At 38.8% G+C, this 24131-nt stretch overlaps 1 protein-coding gene across 2 annotated transcripts in view; it reads right to left on the bottom strand.

Annotated features, from left to right (window-relative positions):
• bnip2 (BCL2 interacting protein 2) overlaps window positions 1–24131 on the bottom strand; it is a 113449-nt gene that overhangs the window by 63370 nt on the left and 25948 nt on the right. For both annotated transcript variants that reach the window (XM_028822676.2, XM_028822678.2), the window contains exon 2: window positions 1–74. This exon is cut by the window's left edge and continues 25 nt beyond it. In XM_028822676.2, coding sequence (XP_028678509.1) covers window positions 1–74 — 74 coding nt within the window. The remainder of the gene's footprint in view (window positions 75–24131) is intronic.

Raw genomic sequence — 24131 nt, 5'->3', positions numbered from 1 at the left:
CTTCTTTCAGCTCAACTCCCTCCATCCTCAACCTCGCTTCTGTTGTGGCTAAAGACTCTTGCCTTTCCAAAAAACTGTAAGGAATACAACCAAGAATCAAAGATTAACATAAAACTTTTTGCTTCTTATGATGCATTTACGAGTGCATATTTTCAATAAACCCAACATAAAATAAGTTTTATAGGTTTTGCGAAACCACTCATTGATTGAGTCTTCTGTAGTGAAAACGGTCTGATTTAGACTGGTGGCCGACAGGTTAAACTCCCTGATAGAAAGTTAACTGTGGGACTTCAGTCTATACACAGTGAGGCAAACCATCCAAGTTCTTCTCATATGTAGACTTATTAAGCACCACCATGGCTGTCATGTTGTGTTCTTGTTAATTTCTTTTCAGTGGTCAATGGCATTCACCTTACATTTCAAAGATGTAAACAACAGGGTTTGTTTTACAGTATACAGCTTTTCTTTTTATGGCAAACATACTTTCTATTGATTTCAGTCCATCTATTCTTATAGTTTAATTCAACTGCTCTTTTGCATTTGAGTGCTTTTTATTTTTGATCACGAGATTGTTTTCTGAGAAGTGACTTAATTCACAATTTTTAAGAAAAAGTATGTATCATTGCGAGCAAAGGCATACTTGACATGTGGGTTATGTGCCATGAGTAACGTTTTTTTGTTTTGTTTTTTTATGGACATTTTTGGTCACCATAGATTCCTATTCTATCAGAAACTTTGTTGTCTTCGTTCTGCAATCAAACATGAGATTAAAATTTGTCCCCCATCACTGCAAGCTACAGGTGGTAACATATAAAAAAAATGAGCCACTTTACCTCTCACATTTAAATTTATTTCATATCTCCTGTCCAAGTGTACCTTCAGCGTTACTCGTATGCCTTTCCTTGGTATTCTTGTGTGTCTGAACCTCTCTTGCCCAGCACGTCTTCCCTTGAGTGCACTCCTATAAAGCCTGCTTCTCAGACTTTGTCATTTCTAGGCGCCTTGATTGACTTCTGTTCACTCTGAACACCACCAGTGGAAGATGGACCCCCATTACCTGCTGTGAAAACATTATTCGTATTTTTGCGAATACTTCTTGTCTTTGAAGGTGACTCTCAGCGTGCCTCCTATGTCTATACTCCTCCTTGTATGCTTCAACTTATCTTACTTGTCAATTCTCATATTGATAGCATTCCCAAAGCCAAACTAACCAATCAGATTGCTCAGAGGGCCTGCACACAAACACACACTGTAGTGTTTCATTATGCAGTAGAGAGATACCATTTTTGATGGAGTATGGAGTATTCCTTTAGATAGATAGATAGATAGATATTTTTTTGTTCTTTATTTCGCCTTATACAATTTCTTGTATTAGGAATTTGTTAGTTTCCACATACCCCTTGGGGTCAGAGCTCAGGGTCAGCCATTGTACAGCGCCCCTGGAGCAATTACAGGTTAAGGGCCTTGCTCAAGGGCCCAGCAGAGTAGGATCTCTTTTGGCAGTGATGGGGATTTGAAGTGGCAACCTTCTGAATACCAGCACAGATTCTTAGCCTCAGAGCCACCACTCCGCCCACAAAAAAAAAAAAAATCAGGGGAGAGCGCAAACACAGTCCCCCACTACCACAAATTATGCAGTCCAGTTTGACGCATTTGGGGAAATCGCAGGGGTAAGCACAGCCGGAGTGCAATGGATGGATGGATGGATGGATAGATAGATAGATAGACCTGAAGAACACTATATAATAGATAGATAGATAGATAGATAGATAGATAGATAGATAGATAGATAGATAGATAGATAGATAGATAGATAGATAGATAGATAGACCTGAAGAACACTATATAATAGATAGATAGATAGATAGATAGATAGATAGATAGATAGATAGATAGATAGATAGATAGATAGATAGACCTGAAGAACACTATATAATAGATAGATAGATAGATAGATAGATAGATAGATAGATAGATAGATAGATAGATAGATAGATAGATAGATAGCTTTATTAATCCCAAGGCGAAATTCACACTAATTTAAGCTACTTAAGGACCCCAGTAGTGGTTCTTAACCTCTTTTTAACAGCAGCACCATCTTTCATTTATAAAATATTAGCACATTTTCATGTAAAACATATAGTTGAAAGTGCTTTACAAAAAAGTGAAACAAAAATTGCAATTAAAAAATATTTATTAAAAAAAATGTTCTCCTCTCTCGCTTAATGAATCTTAGCCTGAAGAGGTCTATTAATTTTTTTACATTTAAGATTTCTCACTTAAAGGTTTTCCAACATTGTTATTTGTCCTGGTGTCTATATAAACACAGGAAACTCCAGTTTCTGGATTACATCTCGCCTGAAGAAGGGGCCTGAGTTGCCTCGAAAGCTTGCATATTGTAATCTTTTTAGTTTGCCAATAAAAGGTGTCATTTTACTTGACTTCTCACTACAATTAAAAAAATAGAAAGGTAAATAAAAAAAAAAAAAAAAAAAAATACAGCATCCCAGAATTCACAATAAATGAAAATACTACTACTACTCTGGGGGGTTGATTTGATTTGAACCTAGTTTTGTAAAATTTGACTTGCTTGTATGGAATGTTATTTGATTTAAATAAATCCAATAAAATGTTAAAAAAAATACTCCAAAGTCAGAAGTCTTCCATGAGCAATCTGCTTTGTAATACAGGTAATCCCCAGGTTACGAACCGACCTACGACTTACGAACGAGGACACAGCTGCAACGCATGCGCCTCAGTAACTGCCGCTCCGTCATCGTCGGCCTGGGGATGCTGCAAGCTGGAGGGGGGCGATTTCGCTGCTCGCACAATGTAGTGTCCCTCAGGCGGCTCCCGGCGGCAAGCGGTGACCCGTGGTCCATAGTCACCGTGGTCACAGCTATCGCTCGTGTGCTGGACGATGGTTTGCTGCCCGCCCACTACACCGCCGCAGCTACTGCTCCTCACTGGACGCAGGCTGGATGGAGCGGAGGGGGGGCGTTTCACTGCCCGCCCAGCACACACGGCTGGTAATGCTGCAAGCGGTGACCCGGTTGTGGCTGAACAGGGCGGCGGGGGTAACATTGTAGTGTGCCTCGGATTGCTGCCTGTTGAATTGGGATTGGGCGATTCACGACTTGCCTTTGGCCGCACCGTGTTCATTCTACAGCATACTGTAGTGGAGGTGACTGTGAGGTGGGCTGGTGATGAACCGCCCCTCGTCGCCCCCATTCATTCTCAATAGCAAGCCTGCTTGTACTGTTACGCACATAGCAGGAAGTTGTCTCTTGTCAGTACAGAAGACGTGTTGATGACTGGTGCCTTCCTGCTGTGATAACGTGTACAGTGCTGTGCAGAAGAGCTCATCTAAACCTTTTGTCTTCACCCTTCAAGAATGTCTCTGAAACACAAATCTGATGCAAGTGCTGGTGATACAGTAAAGAAGAGAAAAACCATCACCATTGAAAATAAAGTAGAAATAATAAAAAGGTCAGAGAGGGGTGAAACTCCATCATTCATTGGCAGAGCACTTGGTTACAGTCAGTCAAAAATAGCATTTATTAAAAGAATGTACCTGTTCCGACTTACATACAAATTCAACATAAGTACAAACCTACAGTCCCTATCTCGTATGTAACCCGGGGACCACCTGTACATATTTACATGCTAAAGACAAGAAGGGAGGCGTTACAAACAGATGCTTCTTCAGTAATTTCATTTTACATTACCTAACTATTTACTGGGATGGCCAATACCAATCATTTGTATGAAATTAAGATGCACCTGAATGCCATTAATTTGTTACGAAAGAAAACTTTTTGAAGCATCATGAGGGAAAACTGAAGACAAATATTTCTGATTCAGCTTCGTGGACCAGCAGTTACGGCTGAAGTTTACAGGACACTATTCAGCACTGTGAAGAGAGTTTTACTTTTACAGTTAGCTACTAATATTAAAAGATTACCATTCATGTCTTGGGTTTATTTTGCTTAACACGTTGCTTTTCAGTGGCTAACATATCACCTACAGTATGCATATTTCCATTTTCTTTCCTGTGTTTCAATATACTGCACTCACGGCTCACTTCCTTCATTATGATGTTGCTACACTGATACAGCAGGCATCCTCCAAAGGAGAACAAGTCTTGTTTTGTTGGTTACTCAACGTCTTCCGCCTCACAACAGTTGCCCTACTGATTCCCTGATCAATACTTGATTCACGGCTCTGTGAATACTGCTTCCAAACTGAATGACTTCAACTGTCCGTCTCATCCTGCAGGAGAACATCAGCTCCGATTTACAGACTGCTTGCTAGGAAAGTGGGCACAACTCTTTATAACCAGAAAATGCATCCAGAATGACTAATTGTGGATGCAGGTGCTCTTGAAGCTAAATTAACATTTGGAAAAATAAAATAAAAAGCAAATGAACAAATATATGCTGTGTTTGTGTTGGAAATATCTGCAGAATGCATGACATAAATCGCTACTGGTGCCCTCACAGCCCTGGCTGACTGTGTCCCAAAAACCTTAAAAATCTTGTACCCAGTAAGTGACAGTACTACCAACAAGCAAACATAAAGCAGGAAATTAGCTAAGGCTTGGCATGACAGTCTAGCAAACTTCAAAAAGGATGGAGAAATATTTCTGGACAAAATTAATTAAATACATTTGTAATGAGAAGCAAAATGACACCTTTTATTAACTAAGAAGATTATGATATGCAAGCTTTCGAGTCAACTCAGGCCCCATCATCGCCTGTTGTACTCTTATGCTTTGTACCGCGTGCTAGGACTGTGCATGGGGAAACGTTTCCCTGCCGCTTAAATAAATGTGTGTTGTGCTTGAACCTGTGCCTGGCATCTGTATGTGTCGAGTTTGGGGAGCGGGTGCACCCCCTGGTGGCACACCGGGATAAAGCAGCTGCTAGATAGAGGAGGAGTTAACGGTTGACACTGACATCTAAAAGCTGGTATTACAGAAAAATGTATTCTTAAAATTGGTAATCTCTATCTATTAGAAAAGTATTATAAGCACATGGGAAAAGTAGGCACTATATTTTACTAAGCATTAAGATGTAAGAGTTAGGATTAAAAAGAGCTATTGCCTGCATGTTTTTATTATTCTGTATGAGCTAGAAACCATCAATAGTTCATTAAGCCAAAGGTTAGACTTAGTGCAGGAGGTGGAAAAGGATGGACCCCTCGCTTAGAGACAGAGAATGTGAACTCTTTGGCTGTAAATAAAGGTAGCAAATGCAGAGCTAGTAGGGAGTAAGGATCGGCCTTGTCAAACAGAAATGACGGACAGAGAGGGGTTTTGAGACCCCCCTCAGTTAAGAGATATTGGTAGAATTAATTAGAGGAAAGATTATAGCAGTGAAATGATAGGAGTCAGATGAGGTTGAATAGTGGCTCGTATAATAAGAATTGTAATAAATGTAAAAGATCCCTATGGATCACGGCTCCTACCATTGCATCTGAATCGAGTCTATATGTGCACCATACAGTAAAGCTCGATTCTGCTGCCTGTCCTGAGACTCTGAGTGCCTGCTTTGGGGCTGAGGGTGCCCGTGCTGCCTAATCTGCTTCAACAGTATCAATAACAAAATCTACATTTTAGCACTGGTCCATCACTAATAGGTAACCTGTTTTTTTACCTTCCACCATCCCAAGATAAACATGATGTGTTACTTGAAAACTCCAAATTGGTCAAAGTGTGGAGGAGGTTAGGAGCACACACTGATACAGCACATTGCTGCACCCACAACATGACAAACCACCTCAGGATGCCAGATTAGGACCCGAGTGCAGCCATGCAGCAGGTGACACCTCAGCACCACACTAGTTCAAATGGAATGGAACCAATGTGAGGTTCTTTATGGTCGCTGGAGTGCTAAATCTGCCACCAACACCCAGGTTTTTCCCGGCAGCATGGAGCATGGACTGCAAGGAATTGTGCAGCATCCATAACGAGTTCCTGCCTTGTGCCTAATGTTGCCAGGATGGCAACAGAACTCTGTAACCTTGCACTATTTTAAACTGGTGTGATAATTTATGGATGCATATACATTATAGGAAAACCTTTATGTTTCACTTTACGCCAAGAAAGTTTCATTACTAACAGCTGTTACATTTGTTTCTGGCCATTTGCCAGTAGTATGTAGGTACGTATGCTGGAAAAAAGCAGTACAACCCTTAAAGATAACCATAAGACTAACAAGCTGGTCAATAGTTACAATGAGCGATTTTTCTAAAAGCTGCATTTATTTTAAGTATATCCTATTCAAAACTAATGAAGTATATGTTAGTGGCTGAGGACAACATAAAACCGCTCTCTCTTTGATGATGCATTAACAACAAAGAAGATATAAATAGGAACCGGTTTCTGAATGATACATGCATTTTGTTTTTTCAAACTGCCCTATCTGTTCCGAATACAATCACAAGCCTTCAGGGCGTTTTCTACATTAAACACTGGAATTTCCTTCATAAGACAATGAACTTGGCAAATTAGCTTTGTATGGAATTTCAGAGTACAGAAGCAAAAGCAGACCATTTATAAAAGTTTGGAGAAACAAGGTACCAACATTTTGTCTTAACTTGGCAGGAACAAGATCTCACAGGAAGAAATTCAAATCAAACAGCAGAATAATGCGATTTAAGATATTTATTATTTGATTGTATACTGGACCTAAAAGACAAACCTTATATTTAAATCCAATAAAAACATTTTCACGTAGAGGCTGTAGACTTTCTCAACTTGTTCCGAGTACATCCGAGTCACTCAGTGGCTGCACCTGAAGTGAGCCGAGTATAACTCAATGGCAGCGGTGCTGTAAGGAGGACAGTAAGGCAAAATTCCTCCAGCGTAAGGAACTGATAAACTCATACAGAAAAGATCTCTTCAACTTCTTGCGGAGTGCTGGTAAAAGCTATTGAATCATGGGATGTACCTATTTTTCACCGACACATAGCTACTATAACATACTTAACCCAAGACAGGGAGCCAAGCACAAAATCACTAACTGCTGGGTGATCTGCCAGCCCAAGACAAGGCTGACTTTCTCTCACACACACCCAGAAAGGGCAACTTCTTCTGAGTCACTAATTAACTAGGATGTGGAAGGAAAACCAGGGCACCTGTAGAAGAAAAAAGAAACACGTAGACATGGAGAGCATGCCATACAAGCAATGACATGCAAGAGATTCAAACCCAGGATGCTAGATATGTGAGGTGGCCTCTGGTGGTGTGCAGTACACTTATAGAAATAGAAACAACGGTAGAATTTTACAAACAGAGAGCAATTTTCATATATCATTCTTAACGGGATTCAGCAAATGAGGAAGCCGCCTTTGATGACTTGTCGCAAAATGCACATCTTAGAATGGTGGGGTGGGGATTGGTCATTACATTACTTTCTGACACAACGCAAGTGGTGGTATAACTGTTTAGATGGAAAAAGAAGGCAAAAAATATCTTTGTGAATATGGAAGTATCAATGAAACATAGTACTTGGCCATAAATGAGGTGCCTTTAAAAAGAAGAAAAAAATGATTTGAGAACAGCTAAACTAAAAATGCTGGCGCATGTACTGAATCAAATACATGCACTCACACATATTGGATGCTGCCCCAAATTACTATGAATTACTGTGTCACTAGCCTCCAGACTACTAAACAATAATCATAAAAATATCACTTACAACCACTCATGTTTTTTCAGTATAAACAATAGAAAAAAAGATTGTACATTAATCTGAAAACCATTGCGGCTCCAGTTACTTCAGTTTGCTAAAAAGTTTATAAACTCAGCTGAAATTGTATTGCAATGTTTTTGCACATTTGAAATACCAAGTTACCTACCGCCATGAAAGGAGAACACATGAAGTGGCAAAATGTGGACAGAGCAAGCCGCATGTAAAAAACACAAAAGTGGCTCACTCGCAATGCTACCGCAGGACCAGCAATGTATACAAATGCATGAATGAACATGGAAGGTACAAAGGAATGTGCTATTTGCCATGAATTATCATGTTTAAAAAATAAATGAATAAAAATAAAACACCCCAATAATTATTTTGATATAAATAAAGTCAGAAGGACTTCATTTAAGACATTTTTTAAAATTCTATCGTCCAAAATTCTGTAAACATCATATATAAATTTTGCTTATATTGCCCACCCCTAGCAGCATCCGTGCCAGTTGTGCGCTTTTGTTGCTCTAAATAAAAAAAAAAAATAATAAGGTAAAATCTGTTGTTTGAGGATTCTCAATGCTGATTAGACTTATCTAATATTAGGGCACAGTGTGGACCAGACAATCGTCCAAAATTCTGTAAATATCATAATACAGTCAAACTCGGTTTTAACGAGCTTGATAATAACGATTTCTCGGTTACAATGAAAAAAAATTATTTTTGAAAGATATTCCAGTTACTCGCATGTAAATCTACCCCGTTATAATAAGCAAAATCTCGGTTATTACGAACAACACTTGACCACATCCTGGACTTTGGCGAGCCACTAGCGGAATAAATTTCAATATACAATAAATTTCTTATCTGATGCCTGGAACAATGTGACATCTGTCACCATACAGAATTGCTTCAGGAAATCAACATATGCTATTTTTGAAGAAGAGGATGAATTGCCGTTATCTTCATGGGTTCGCCAAAACAATATTGAAATTAATAATGTAAATTATTACGACTATCAACACATGGATGATGAATTGTTTACTAGCGGGATTCCTACTGAAAACTAAATCATAAACACGTTGCATCAAAAAGACGACGACGATGAAAATGACAAGGAGGAAGATGCCGCTGGCATATTGGATTTACCTGAACGCTGTTTACCAACATTGTCTGATGTCAAAAACGCCTGCTATAGATTAATGCCATTTTTTCAAGGGACTGATGCGAAAAAGCAAGCGTTAGATGCATTAAGTGTTTTAAGAGGCAAACTGCGTGACTGTAGATTACAAAATTTAAAACAAAAAAGTATTTTGGACTTTCTTAGAAGATAGTATATTGTACTAAATGCATGTTTTCATTATAGGCTAAATGTATATTTTTTTCAATAAATCACTATTACTTTAATAGACAGTTATTTTTTGTCAAATTCACATTTCCCAGTTACAGCGAATTCCGCTTATAACTAGCAAATAGTGTTGGTCCTGTCAAACTCACTATAACCGAGTTTGACTGTATATGATTTTGCTTATCTTGCCCACCCCTAGCACTGTGTGTAGTTCTGGTCACCCTGGTACAAGAATGACGTAGCACCACTCGGAGTTGTGCAGAGGAGAACAACCAAGTGCATCCCAGGACTTAAGGACATGGCCTACTGTGACAGACTTGGTGAATTAAACGAGTTTAGTCTCGAGCAGAGGAGAGCGCATGGGGACCTAAATCCAGGTCTTTAAAATCCTCAAAGGAGATCCAGCAACATTCTTTCAGCTGAAGGGTGAATCACATACTTGAGGACATCAGTTAAAACAGAAGCCAGAAACATTTCATTATGCAAAGAGTTGTGGGACTCTTGAACTACCGAGACATGGAGTTGAAGCAGAAACCTTGACAACCTTTAAGAAGAATCTGGATGAGATACTGGGACAGCTGAGCTATTAGCTGAACAATTGGACTGGAAGGACTGAATAAACTCCACTCCTTTGTCAAATTTCTTATTATTTTAGTAGCATCTCTACCAGTTGTGTCCTTTTGCTGCTCTGAATAAAATAAAAAAAAAAAAAACAACACAAAAACAAACAAAAAAAAAAGTAAAATCTATTGTTTTGTGCTTCTCAACACTGGTTAGATTTATCTGATATTAGATCATGGTGAGGAGCAGATGATTGATTATGTGTTAATACGTAAAACAACAGAATTGAAGGAGGGTGTACTTTCTTTTTCACATCACTCTAAAGATGAATGGAGATATTATGAAATGTCATTGAATACGCCAGACTACAATCACAGCTATACAATACACAATATACAGAAGCAAATATTTCAAATAAAATGGATGGTAAGCACAGTTCTTTTTATTTCATCAGTATGTTTGAAGAACCAGTAAGGTTTTAATGTGATAAATATGAAAAGGTGCTTTGTGATGGTACATTCTAGGAGAGAAACTACATAAAGATTTATTGATCACACCTTAATTGCCATTTCAGCATCCTGTCTCCAAATCCCCTGGCTAGCTGTGGTTTATATGGAATCTCTACTTTCTTCCCTTTCCTGTGTTGGTTTTCCCCCTACATGCAGGTCAGATTAAGCAGAGAGACCACTCTGCTCCCGTGCAAGTGTGGGTGTTTGTGTTGTGTGCCCAAGGATAGACAGATGCCCACTACTCCCTGGATATGCAACCAATGCAGCCAGGATAGATGCCAGTCCTTTGTGACTCTGAATTGGGTTGGATTTTAGAATGTTGTATAATAGAAATTACTGGTTTAGATTTCAACTGTCTGCCCTGAAAAGTGCTTTTATAATTTATGCTTGCATGTGCATGCCCCGATGGTCTAGGCCCTGCCTGGTGTTCATTTTTTTTTTTTTAGCTATGGCTGGTGGTGTAAAAATGAGGGCAGCATGTTGCAAATAGCATTTAATGGCAGATGATGTCATAACCACAGTTAACAGATGGTATACACTTGTGGCATCCGGGCACAAAATATGCAACTGCAGCTGAATACCTTCATTACCAAGCCAGGGCACACCAATGTTTTGCATGCGCAGGCTCATTTTCAGTGCTGCACTCCACAGTGATGACTGTCTCAACCAAGAAACTTACCACTTTCAACACGAGCTTGCAATTTAACAAACAGTAGAATACGAGCGGGAGTCAAGCTAAAGTTAGAAAATGGGATTTATCAGAAAATGGAGTGAACCTTAACAAAACTGATCATGTCATTTCTCAATGTGGTCTCCACCCTTCTCAATGCACTTGTGTCACCTGCCTGAAAGTGCCAGCAGAATAAAAGGTTTTGTCTTGTCCTCGCCACCACTCATGCCTCGGAGTTACTGTCACACACTACATGCCGAGGGGTACTACGGTCACTAGTGCACGTTACTGTGACATTTGTTGGAGACCAATGTGAAGCCTGCTATTCGATTCAAGCAGCAGGGACTGCTGTCTCAAGGACCTTTTTGCTGCAAGACAATGACACACACACTGCTAAGAACACCAAGGCTTGTCTGGAGAAACTGAAGTTTGAGGTACTGCCACATCCTCCTTATTCGCCAGATTTGGCACCTTGAGATTTCCACCTTTTTGGTCTGCTAAAAAAAAGCATCTGGGTGGTCATCGATTCAAGACAAATGACGACGTGAAGAAAGCAGTGACGAGTGGTGGCGAGTACGAGACACAACCTTTTATTCTGCTGAAATACAGGCAGGTGGTGCAAGTTGCATTGAGAAAGATGGAGACCACATTGAGAAATGACATGATCAGTTTTGTTAAGGTTCGCTCCATTTTCTGATAAATCCCATTTTCTAACTATAACTTGACTTCCCCTCATATAATAACATGATATTTAAAAAGTCTCCAAAAATGACCTTGTCCTGCTGCTGTGCCTTGGCTAGATTTCATTAAGCTGTTAAAAAAGTTCATCAGTACCATGAGGCTGAAATGACTTGGTAGTTATCCTGCAGTTCTACAGGCCGAGTCAAAATTATGTTAATACTAATGGATTATTTTTATCTCGACCACACCTTTCCAGGTCAATGGATAGGTCATGGTGGACCATTGCCATGGCCTCCACACTCCCCTGATTTGACACCCTGTGATTTCTGGTTATGGGGCATGGTGAAGGAGCGCGTGTATAGAAGGAACGTTTGTGATATCAATGGCCTAAAGGACAGAATACTGACTGTGGTATCATCTAATCCCCATGAAATGTGTGTCTGGGCTTAATTGGTACAGCTGCTCGTTGGTTTTTGTGTGTTGAACATGATGGCGAACAGTTTGAGACATTCCTGTACATCATCTTGCATATATGAAGTATGTTTTGTGAAGAAATTGTCTTCGCCATTCAAATGTTAACATAATTTTGACTAACCCTGTATTATTCTGTAATTCAGAAAAATTATGGACAGTATGGAAAATACAAAAAAATAGGACAGCATTTCTTAAATTCATTTTTATTTCACTACAGACAGTATGAATCCAAGGTATTTCATGTTTTGTCTGGTCAACTTCTTCTCATTTGTTAATATCCATCCATTCCTGCATTTGCATGCTCCCAATCTCCTCGTCCTCCTCCTGCTGCTGCATTTCAGGCCTGCAACACGATCCAAAAAAAGTTGGGATGGGGGGTCAAATTAGGACCAATAATGAGGTCAAATAATTTAACAGGTGATTGAAATCGTAATTTGGTATCCACAAAAGGCCAAGTCTTTGAGGAGCAAAGATGGGCAGAGGATCTCTGGTTTGTCAACAAATGCGTGAGAAGATTATTGAAATCTTTCAAAACATTTGAAAGATTGGAAGGGATTTGCATATTTCTCCCTCTACAGTGCGTAATATCATTAAACGATTCAAGGAATTTGGAGGAATTTCAGTGTATAAAGGGCATAGGTACAAGCCTAAGCTGAACACCCGTGATTTCCAATCCCTCAGATGGCACTGCATTAAGAAGCGTCATCAATGGCTGATATAACCACGTGGATTTACAAGGAATTTCTTTGGCAAACCTTTGTCAAGCACTACAATATGGAGTTACATTCACAATTGTCACTGTGCAAAAAGGAAGCTTTATGTTTAAGCCATGTCCAGAAGCAGCATCAACTTCTCTGGGCTTGGAGGCATCTGGGATGGACCATCACAAAGTGGAAGTGTGTATTGTGGTCAGATGATTCAGTATTCCAGATCCTTCTTGGAAGAAATGGACTCTGTGGGCTCCCGACCAAACACATGAAGAACAATCCAGACTGTTATTAGCAACAAGTCCAAAAGTTTGTAGGGTCTGTCATGGTGTGGGGTTGCGCCAGTGCCCTTGGTAAAAGTCATTTATACTTCTGTGATGGCAGCATTAATGCAGAAAAGTACGTTGAGATTTTAGAGCAACATATGCTGCCTTCAAGACGACGTCTTTTCCCAGGGACGCCCACTCATTTTTCAACAAGACAATGCAAAACCACATTCTGCACATGCATGACAAAGGCACGGTAGCTACACGAGAGGGTCCGGGTAGTGGACTGGCCTACCTGCAGTCCTCACCTGTCCCCAGTAGAGAATGTGTGGAGAACTTTGAAATGGAAAATGCGACAACGACAACCCCGTACTGTTGCACACCTTATGACGTGTTTGCAGGAAGAATGGGACATAAATCACACCTGAAACGCTTCATCGCTTGGTATCCTCGGTGCTAAAACGTCTTTTAAGTGTCGTAAGATAGAATTGGCGACATTACAAAGTGCTGAATGCTTTACCGTCAGTTGTGATGTGAGATTTTGCATACAAGTTGATAAATATTTTGTATGTCTTTATTTGTAACTTAGGCAAAGCAATGTAGTATTAGTGTTACATTAGTGAGAAGCATTCATGTTTACAACCCCTCCCAGCACCCCCCCCCCAAAAAAAAAACAAAACAAGGACTGGGTCTATTTGAATTTTACAACAGGATTAGGTAGTGAAGATGTTCTATTCCCCCAATGGTCTGAAGTATGGCTGTTTGGAACTGACTTGTATCAGAAGCCTTTAAGTACCATGACGTCCTACTGGCTCTTGGGGTTGGACAGAACATCTATAAATTTGCTCACTCCCTCACTCTCTCTCTCTCTCTCTCTTACCAAACTGCTGAAAGACCATCTCACACCATGAACTGAAAAGAACAACACAATGAAGAGCAGAGCTCGGCAGCCATATTGAGACAGGCATGCGGCCTGTTCTGAAGAAAGTGGACCACAAATGATGCCTTAACTAGAGATATTTTTAAGTAACTAACAAGTCTGTGTGCCGCCTGACACTACACATCAACATTTATCAGGTTGTATGGTTGCCAATATTCAAATATACTTTGCCTATTGTTATTATTTATGAATATTATCAATAATACATTATCTAATTGTAACTTAACTCCTGCTTGTCTTTTACTACACCTAATTGCCTGAGATTATAAATGTAGAAGGGAAGGTGGGGAGAAGTTATATACTATTGGGTGTCCCAAAATTCACGCAAGATTTGAATTTGGTGCCATTTGTGCGGTAAAGTGTTGCCAACGAAAAAAAAGACAGCATGACAGCTCACAGTTCAGGGTTATTAAAAATGGAGTGCTACACGAAAGAACAAAGCGTTTTCATTGTTGAGCAATATTTTAAAAATAATGAAGGTTTGGCAGCTACAGTTCGCAATTTTTGTACAAAATATGGTCGGAATAGTGATTTAACTTCATCAACTGTGAAGAGATTAATTAAAAAATTCAGGGCAACTGGATCAATTAGTGATCTTAGACACTCTGGCCGTCCTTCAACAAGTCTTTCAACACAAAACATCGAAGCAGTTCGTGAGAGTGTTGCTGAGAGTCCAGGAACAGCAATTCGGCACCATGGTCAAGAATTGAACATTTCCAGAAGCTCTCTACAGCGTATTCTCACGAACAATTTGCATCTTCATGCTTACAAAGTTCAATTGAGTCAAGAACTGAAGCCTACTGACCACGCACAGCAAAGACAGTTCGTTGAATGGATTTTGGAACAACAACAAGTGAATGCCGATTTTTCGAACAAAATCATCTTCAGCGATGAGGCTCATTTTCATCTTGATGGCTTCGTTAATCGTAAAAATTGTTGCATTTGGGCTTCAGAAAATCCACGAGTGATTGTTTGAAGTCTAAGGTTTATGCCATCAAGCCCACGACCACCCACGCCTTGAAGGAGGAAATTGAGCGCTGTATCAACGAAATTCAGCCACATTTATGCAAAACGGTCATGGAAAATTTCGACAAAAGAGTGCGTATGTGCCAGCATAGCCGTGGAGGCCATTTACCCGATATGCTATTCCATACATAACCCTATACTGTATACTTTATGAATCTTTAATTAAAAACCTGTGTTCTCTACCAAAATGACTTCTTGCGTGAATTTTGGGACACCCTTCATAATACCTTATAAACAGTGGTAAGTATGGGAGATTTGAGGCGTTCTGACAGAGGCTACATATCTATATATATATAAAATTCTTTTTGCGTTTGAAACGGAAATTACGTATGACCATGTGATATGGAAATTACGTATGACCACGCGATATGGAAATTACGTATGACCACAGAACATATTATAATACAGGAACTAATCACTTCGTTTTTGGACGCCACTTTTATATCGTCTTTACGAATTGTTATTATTTGTGTGAGAGTTATTTTACTGATATTAAAAAAAATAAACACAAACATGCCGAGAAGTTTTATTTATTCGTCCACGTGACTGTCGCGGAAACTGCCACATTGTAACTGTTTTTTAGTTGGCAGTACTTGATAGTAGAAGAGATGAGGAAAACAGCTTTGCATCTTTCTACTTTTGTACTGTAAACAACGGGTCGGGCAGCGTCCTCTCTTCTCGCACTGTTTGTGACACTTCAAGTGCCCCGTCGGCTCCTGGGAGAGTGGAAATCTTTGCGGATGAGTGTAATCGGTGCCATCGAAAGCAGGACTCTGTTTGTCCCGTAACGTGAATTCGGGTCACTAAAACTCCGCAACATTCAAGGTTGCTGTTGTGATCAATTATTTTAAGAAGATGGAGAGTTTACATCTAAGAAGATGTACAGACCTCTTCATGTAAAGTGTTGGACTTAGGAATTGTTTGGACCTTCTGCCCGTTAAGTGTCCACGTTTATCAGAATTATTTTTCTCTTAAATCACAGGCACATAGTGCAAGGTTGTCAGACAGAAATTTTAACGATCACTTAGAAAATGTAATTTCTATACCACAGCGGTCGTGTAACGCCTTTCAAAATGGATCTACTACCGACAGATGATCCAAATACATTTTAGCTGCTGTTAGTAATACTTCCCTGTTGTGTTATACCACCTTTAAAATGTAGTTTACCCCAAACCACTCCAGTAGTGCTCAATGTATCTTTACTTCTTAAAATGTTAATGTTTTACTGTTTAATAACTTACAGACTACATTTTATTTTTTTCCCTTGCACTCAGTGAGCGAAGCCACTGGGTAATCAACTAGTTAATAATACAAATGGGGAAAGTAGAGTAAAATATTACTCTACCAAGACAAAACACTGTCCCAACTTTTTTTGGAATGTATGAATACTAACAAATGAAATGAAGCTGACGGACCAAACATGAAATATCTTGGATCCGTACTGCAATAAAATAAAAGTCAAAGTACATTAAGAATCGCTGCGTTTTCTTTTGCACTTTCCATACTGTCCCAGCTTTTTCTGATTTATGGCTGTATTACACCAGGGCAATGATGCGTACACTTTTTGCATAATACCAACATACTAAATGAATCCTTCCTGCTCACATACAGATGTGTTTAACAGAAAACAAGCCAAACCCATACTAAGCACTAGATTTTCAAAGTAAAAAACAAGTCATGCACAGCGGTTGCTGCCAGGCCTAGTCTGTTATCAACAAACTCAGAGGCGTCGTATTTCTGTAGTGATGCTGATCATCGGGCTGCTAAAAGCCAGGTGGAAAGATCAAATTTCACAAAAAAACAACATTAATTAACACAAACTCAGGAACTCAACTCATCATTTAACATTCTCAAAACATTAATTTTGTCCACATTGGTATCTGCCTACAGAATGAACTTGTGTCTGTCATAAAATGAGGATGCACCAATGTGGATGTTCAATGGCTGCAGCAACTGCTTGCTGCTTTCTAATTTTCTAATTATGTTTGCCAATACAACCAATGCAATTTTAAAACAGGAAATTTCACACCATACAATATATTGATTGGCCCCCAATCACTCACTTATAGTTTAGAGCTTCTGTCAAGCAGCAGTGCTAACCACTAAGCCGCCGAACTGCCTCTGTGTAGCAAATAGATCACTCTGCAATGCAAATCTCTGGAACTTCATGCCAGTTAATGGACGAATTAATGCCAGTCACAACAGGTAATACTGAGGAAGTGAATGATGTTAAGATTATAGACAGCTTTGTGCTACAGGGATTAAAAAGACTAACAACAAATAGAAATTGTTGAGAACAGACAGCATTTACCCAAGAATGCTTAGAAGCTCACAATTATATATCCAAATCCCACACATGTTGTCACCAGCTGGTCTTGCTTTGCCTCTGTAACACTACATGTACTGAGACACATAAGGCAGAGATTTCATTTGCTCCAATTTGTGAATAAAGAATTCAAACTCTACAAGCCTGTCTTAACAGGTGTGGCAGCACTATCTGAATGATGGGACAGCTAGCCAGGCAGCCCGCCCTGAGCTCCCATTCTCTTCTCTGAATCGTTTTTGTGATTCACATGTTTCTTTGTTGCATCCTGTGCTTCAAAAACGACTTCTGGTAGAGACTGGCAAGTTTAAACCCCATCTCAGCTTCTTCTCAAAATCATTTCTGGGGTTATGGTAAACCTCTTATGATATAGGGGCACCAGGCCACAGCGTTGTATTTTGGCTCCTGAATTACCTGCAACCTTAAAGGGCCAGGCACTCTACAGAAATCCTGGGGCAGAGCCCCAGTATATAACCCAATGGTTCCAGTCCAGAGCTGGGACTACCCTGTTGAGGTGGCACCCTCATCAGGTCAGAAAACTCTCCTCACTGACCTAAAACATAACCACACATACACACTTTGCCTCCTCACAGGCACCCTGTTGCTCACACTGGTTACCAAGGACCTCTTATCTCTTTCATGAGTGCTTCTTTGCAAATTATGGTAGGTCTACCCTTTTTCTTGACTGGAAACACATATCTTGGGCAAACAACCCCAGGACAGTATCTTTATTAAAAATCACAGCAGAACATTGGAAATGGAGTCTCTGTGTCACTATATAATGACAACTGTGGGAACACTGACAGCTACAGGTCGTTAGCTTGACTTTTAAAAATGTACTTCTATGATACACTTGGCACCGAACAAGCTATTGACTACAAGAGTATTAATAAACACTGAATATTGATAGATAGCTAGCTAGAGAGAGAGGATGAAAAAGAAAGAGGGAGGTGCAGATAGATGCTAATTTTTAGTATAGTAGGCACTATATTACAGATAGATGACAGAAAGTCTATATACTAGCAAAATACCCGCGCTTCGCAGCGGAGAAGTAGTGTGTTAAAGAGGTTATGAAAAAGAAAAGGAAACATTTTAAAAATAACGTAACATGATTGTCAATGTAATTGTGTTGTCATTGTTATGAGTGTTGCTGTCTTTTATATATATATAATATATACACACACACACATATAAACATATATATATACATATACATATATACATATATATACATATCTACATATATATATATATATATATACATATACACATCCACATATCAACATATATATATACACATACATACACACACACACACACATATATTATATATATATATATATATATATATATATATATATATATATATATATATATATATATATATATATATATATATATATATATATATATAGCAAAATACCTGCGTTATTTTTAAAATGTTTCCTTTTTTTTCATAACCTCTTTAACACACTACTTCTCCACTGCGAAGCGCGGGTATTTTGCTAGTATATATATATATATATATATATATACATACATACATATACACACATACATGCAGTTTCAATAACATAGAAATCAATATAAACATTAACATCATTATCATATGAGAATATGAAGTAATATATAAGAAGCACATTTCATATAAATATAAATTATTAAACAGTAAAATCTTCTTCTGTAATTTGCTACCATGGCAATTCGTTTGTCTGTCCAGGATTTTAAATGACCTGTAGCTCGCAAACCGTTTCACCTATTGACTTGAAATCTGGTACACATATAGTACGTCACGTCTACTATCCGCTTTATGGGTGATAATTGTATTACTCTTTTTATCTTTATTTTATTTTATTGTAGAATCAACTCCTATCTGCGCACACCAGGGCGGCCGTGGGCGGATGCGTATGGTGTATTCACTCCATGTTATCGTGCATTGCGCTGTCACTGGTATTTTGATAAAAGAAACTGAACAACATATAAGAAGCGTATAAATTATTAAACAGTAAAACATTAACATTTAAGAAGTAAAGTTACATTAAGTACTACTGCAGTGCCTTCGGGTATACCTCATTTTTTGTTTGCCCATTACATGCTTAAATGTATACATTTTTTGGTGTACCTACCCGAGAACACGCGACATATAACCGAGCGTGGGAGAAGCATGGATTTTAAACACGCGTTGAGTTCATCTGCTGGTCTCCCTCGTGGAATAACTGGTAATGTTTGACTAAAATCTACAGCGAGTAAAACGACATTACCTCCTATTTTTTTTTTTACGATCTCTGAGATCTTGCTTTTTTCGGTTCAAGGCTTCATAAGCTCTTTTATGTTCTATGGTGTACTTGTCCCAAACCATCATCTTTGAATGTTGCAAGACTTTCGCCTTGTATGTAGATCGGGGTAATTACATTCATTGCATTCCTAGTCTGAATCACAATCTGATTGTATGGGTGGTTACCTGGCACTGTAGGGTTGCCACCCATCCTTTAAAATACGGAATCGTCCCGCATTTGAGAATGAAATTGCGCGTCCCGTTTTGAATCAATACGGGACGGGATTTGTCCCGTATTGTTTTTATCATTTTTTTTAAAGCAGCGTCTCATGCAAATCATCCCACACGCATTTTATGAAGATGCCTCCTTTCCTACTTATGATTGGGTAATACTTGATGTCATCGTTAGTTTGATTGGTCTTTTTAACTGTCCAGTGAGGAGGGCGGGTCTTTTAAGTAGAGTCTGCAAACTGTTGGCACTGAGATGTGGCACCCGCTGCAGTATGCGTCCCTTATTTTTTTGTATTAAAAGTGGTAACCCCACCTGGCAGGTAACACTTATGTTTGGTCATGAAGTCGTCTAAAATCCGCCACGTGCCCTCTTTTAATTGCGAGAAGCAGATATATATAGCCAAATTCTCGCGGTTCGTTGCGGCGAAGTACTGCTTTTAATTTTTTAAGAAGAAAATAAAACCTTTTTAAACGGATCGAAAATAAACCAATAACAATTTGTTAAGGATCTGTTTTTTTCTGAACCTCGCTTTTCACAGCTGTCGCGCTACGGCGTGTGTTTCGTTTATTTGACAGTATGTAGATCGTGGTAATTACATTCATGGCATTCGTTTTCTGAATCACAATCTGACTGTATGGGTGGTTACCTGCCAGGTAACGCTTGTGGTTGGTCAGGAAGTCGCCTTACATCCGCCACGTGCCCTCTTTCTGTTCCCAGAAGCTGATCATAGAATGGTTTTAATAGTTTACTTTCAAATAATGCAAAGAGTATGCGACACGTGTTTCTCCCTAATTCTGGGCTCATCAGGCATACACACTCACTGCATCCCCTCTCGTGAATCGAATCTCTATCGTCAGCACCAGAGTTGAAGCCCCTAACGTTGCGGTCAGCAAGTCGGCTAACATCCGCCATGTGCCGTCTTTCAGTTGCGAGAAGCAGATCTAAGAATGGTTGAAACTGTTGCCCCTAACGTTGCGCCACGGCATGTGGTTCGTTTATACCTCGTGTCTTCTCATTAAACTTTTATCTTGCGAATATGTCATTGCAATCCGCAGCGGGAGCGTTTCTATAAACTTAATTTAAACTTACGTTTTACACCGTGCTTTGTTTCCCTTATGAACATGCTTGTATGCTTCACTCGCTCCCTTCTCAATTGTTTAATGAATTTTTTGCTCTTCGCTGTTTGCGGCTCTTCCTTCATTTCCCCCTACTTCGTTCTTTTATCTCGCGAATATGTTATTGCAATCCTTAACGGGAGCGTTCAATAAACTGATTGAAAATAGTTTTCCATTTACCTTTTTAGTAAAAGGCGAGCTTTTAAGCCTGAGATATCACCCCGTAAATGCACACGTTTAATTGCACATGTGTTAATATGTATGGTTACACAGTATTAAAAGACAGTGAACAACGTCAGTTACCTTTGTTCCCGCGTTTGATAAAAGGCGAGCTTTTAAGCCTGAGAAATCACCCCGTAAATGCACACGTTTAATTGCACATGTGTTAATATGTATGCTTACACAGTATTAAAAGACAGTCATAAATTAACGTCATTTACCTTCGTTCCCGCGTTTGACTCGTGCTGTAAATCTCTTCCTTGTTTTTAGTTCACGTGATTACGTAGGAGGCGTGATGACGCGATACGTGACTCCGCCTCCTCCATTACAGTATAAGGACAAAAAATATGTTCCAGTTATGACCATTACGCGTAGAATTTCGAAATGAAACCTGCCTAACTTTTGTAAGTAAGCTGTAAGGAATGAGCCTGCCAAATTTCAGCCTTCCACCTACACAGGAAGTTGGAGAATTAGTGATGAGTCAGTCAGTCAGTCAGTGAGGGTTTTGCCTTTTATTAATATGTATAGATATATATATATTATATATATATATATATATATATATATATATATATATATATATATGTATATATATATATATATATATATATATATATATATGTATATATATATATATATATATATATATATATATATATATATATATATATATATATGTATATATATATATATATATATGATATATATATATAGATATATATATATATATATATATAGTATATATATATATATATATATGTATATATATATATATATATATGTATATATATATATATAGAATATATATATATATTATAATATATATATATATGTATATATATATATATTATATATATATATATATATTATGTATATATATGTATATATATTAGTTAGGTCCATAAATATTTGGACAGACAACTTTTTTCTCATTTTGGTTCTGTACATTACCACAATGAATTTTAAATGAAACAACTCTGATGCAGTTGAAGTGCAGACTTTCAGCTTTAATTCAGTGGGGTGAACAAAACGATTGCATAAAAATGTGAGGCAACTAAAGGATTTTTTGAACACAATCCCTTCATTTCAGGGGCTCAAAAGTAATTGGACAATTGACTCAAAGGCTATTTCATGGGCAGGTGTGGGCAAGTCCGTCGTCATGTCATTATCAATTAAGAAGATAAAAGGCCTGTAATTGATTTGAGGTGTGGTGCTTGCATGTGGAAGATTTTGCTGTGAACAGACAACATGCGGTCAAAGGAGCTCTCCATGCAGGTGAAAGAAGCCATCCTTAAGCTGCGAAAACAGAAAAAACCCATCTGAGAAATTGCTACAATATTACGAGTGGCAAAATCTACAGTTTGGTACATCCTTAGAAAGAAAGCAAACACTGGTGAACTCAGCAGCGCAAAAAGACCAGGACGTCGACGGAAGACAACAGTGGTGGACGAACGCAGAATCATTTCCATGGTGAAGAGAAACCCCTTCACAACAGCCAACCAAGTGAACAACACTCTCCAGGGGGTAGGCGTATCGATATCCAAGTCTACCATAAAGAGAAGACTGCATGAAAGTAAATACAGAGGGTGCACTGCAAGTTGCAAGCCACTCATAAGCCTCAAGAACAGAAAGGCTAGATTGGACTTTGCTAAAGAACATCTAAAAAAGCCAGCACAGTTCTGGAAAAACATTCTTTGGACAGATGAAACCAAGATCAACCTCTACCAGAATGATGGAAAGAAAAAAGTATGGAGAAGGCGTGGAACAGCTCATTATCCAAAGCATACCACATCATCTGTAAAACACGGTGGAGGCAGTGTGATGGCTTGGGCGTGCATGGCTGCCAGTGGCACTGGGACACTAGTGTTTATTGATGATGTGACACAAGACAGAAGCAGACGAATTAATTCTGAGGTGTTCAGAGACATACTGTCTGCTCAAATCCAGCTAAATGCAGTCAGATTGATTGGGCGGCGTTTCATGATACAGATGGACAATGACCCAAAACATACAGCCAAAGCAACCCAGGAGTTTATTAAACCAAAGAAGTGGAAAATTCTTCAATGGCCAAGTCAGTCACCTGATCTTAACCCAACTGAGCAGGCATTTCACTTGTTGAAGACTAAACTTCAGACAGAAAGGCCCACAAACAAACAACAACTGAAAGCCGCTGCAGTAAAGGCCTGGCACAGCATTAAAAAGGAGGAAACCCAGCATCTGGTGATGTCTATGAGTTCAAGACTTCAGGCTGTCATTGCCAGCAAAGGGTTTTCAACCAAGTATTAGAAATGAACATTTGATTTCTTATTATTTAATTTGTCCAATTACTTTTGAGCCCCTGAAATGAAGGGATTGTGTTAAAAAAATGCTGTAGTTGCCTCACATTTTTATGTAATCGTTTTGTTCACCCCACTGAATTAAAGCTGAAAGTCTGCACTTCAACTGCATCTGAGTTGTTTCATTTAAAATTCATTGCGGTAATGTACAGAACCAAAATTAGAAAAAGGTTGTCTCTGTCCAAATATTTATGGACCTAACTGTATGTATGTATGTATGTATGTATGTATATACATACATACATACTATATGGTCTGAGCACACCCCAGAATGACTAAAAAGGAAGAAAATGTAAAAAGAAAGAAAACTTCTGACTTGACAGTCAAACCTGACACACTTCAGCTCAATAATTTGTTGTCTGAAAGTCCTCAATTTATAGAGAGAAGCCGTGCAGCATTGTTCATAATGGCACTCAGTTTTATTTTGACTCTCCTTTGCTATGACCTACAGGGGGTCCGTGAGAGAGTCCCATAACTGAGCTTTTTAATTAGCTTGTTGATTTGGTGGGCCTCTTTCAAAGTGAAGTTACCAGCCCATCCCACCACAGCATAGGAAACTGCACGGACCATCACAAGAGATGTAGAAGATGTGAAGGCTGTTACTTCCTACATTAAGAAAAAAAGAGCCTGCTCTGTCCTTTTCTATATAGTTTCTCTGTGTTACTTGACCAGTCCAACCTGTCATTGATGTTGACCCCCAAATACGCACCACCTACAATAGAGAATATTGTGTTTGAACAATATACTGGTGTGTT

The sequence above is a fragment of the Erpetoichthys calabaricus genome, chromosome 17 (assembly GCF_900747795.2).
Source record: "Erpetoichthys calabaricus chromosome 17, fErpCal1.3, whole genome shotgun sequence".
Classification (NCBI taxonomy): Eukaryota; Metazoa; Chordata; class Cladistia; order Polypteriformes; family Polypteridae; genus Erpetoichthys; species Erpetoichthys calabaricus.
Note: the sequence above shows the minus strand (reverse complement) of the source record. Positions and strands in the feature narration are given on the sequence as shown.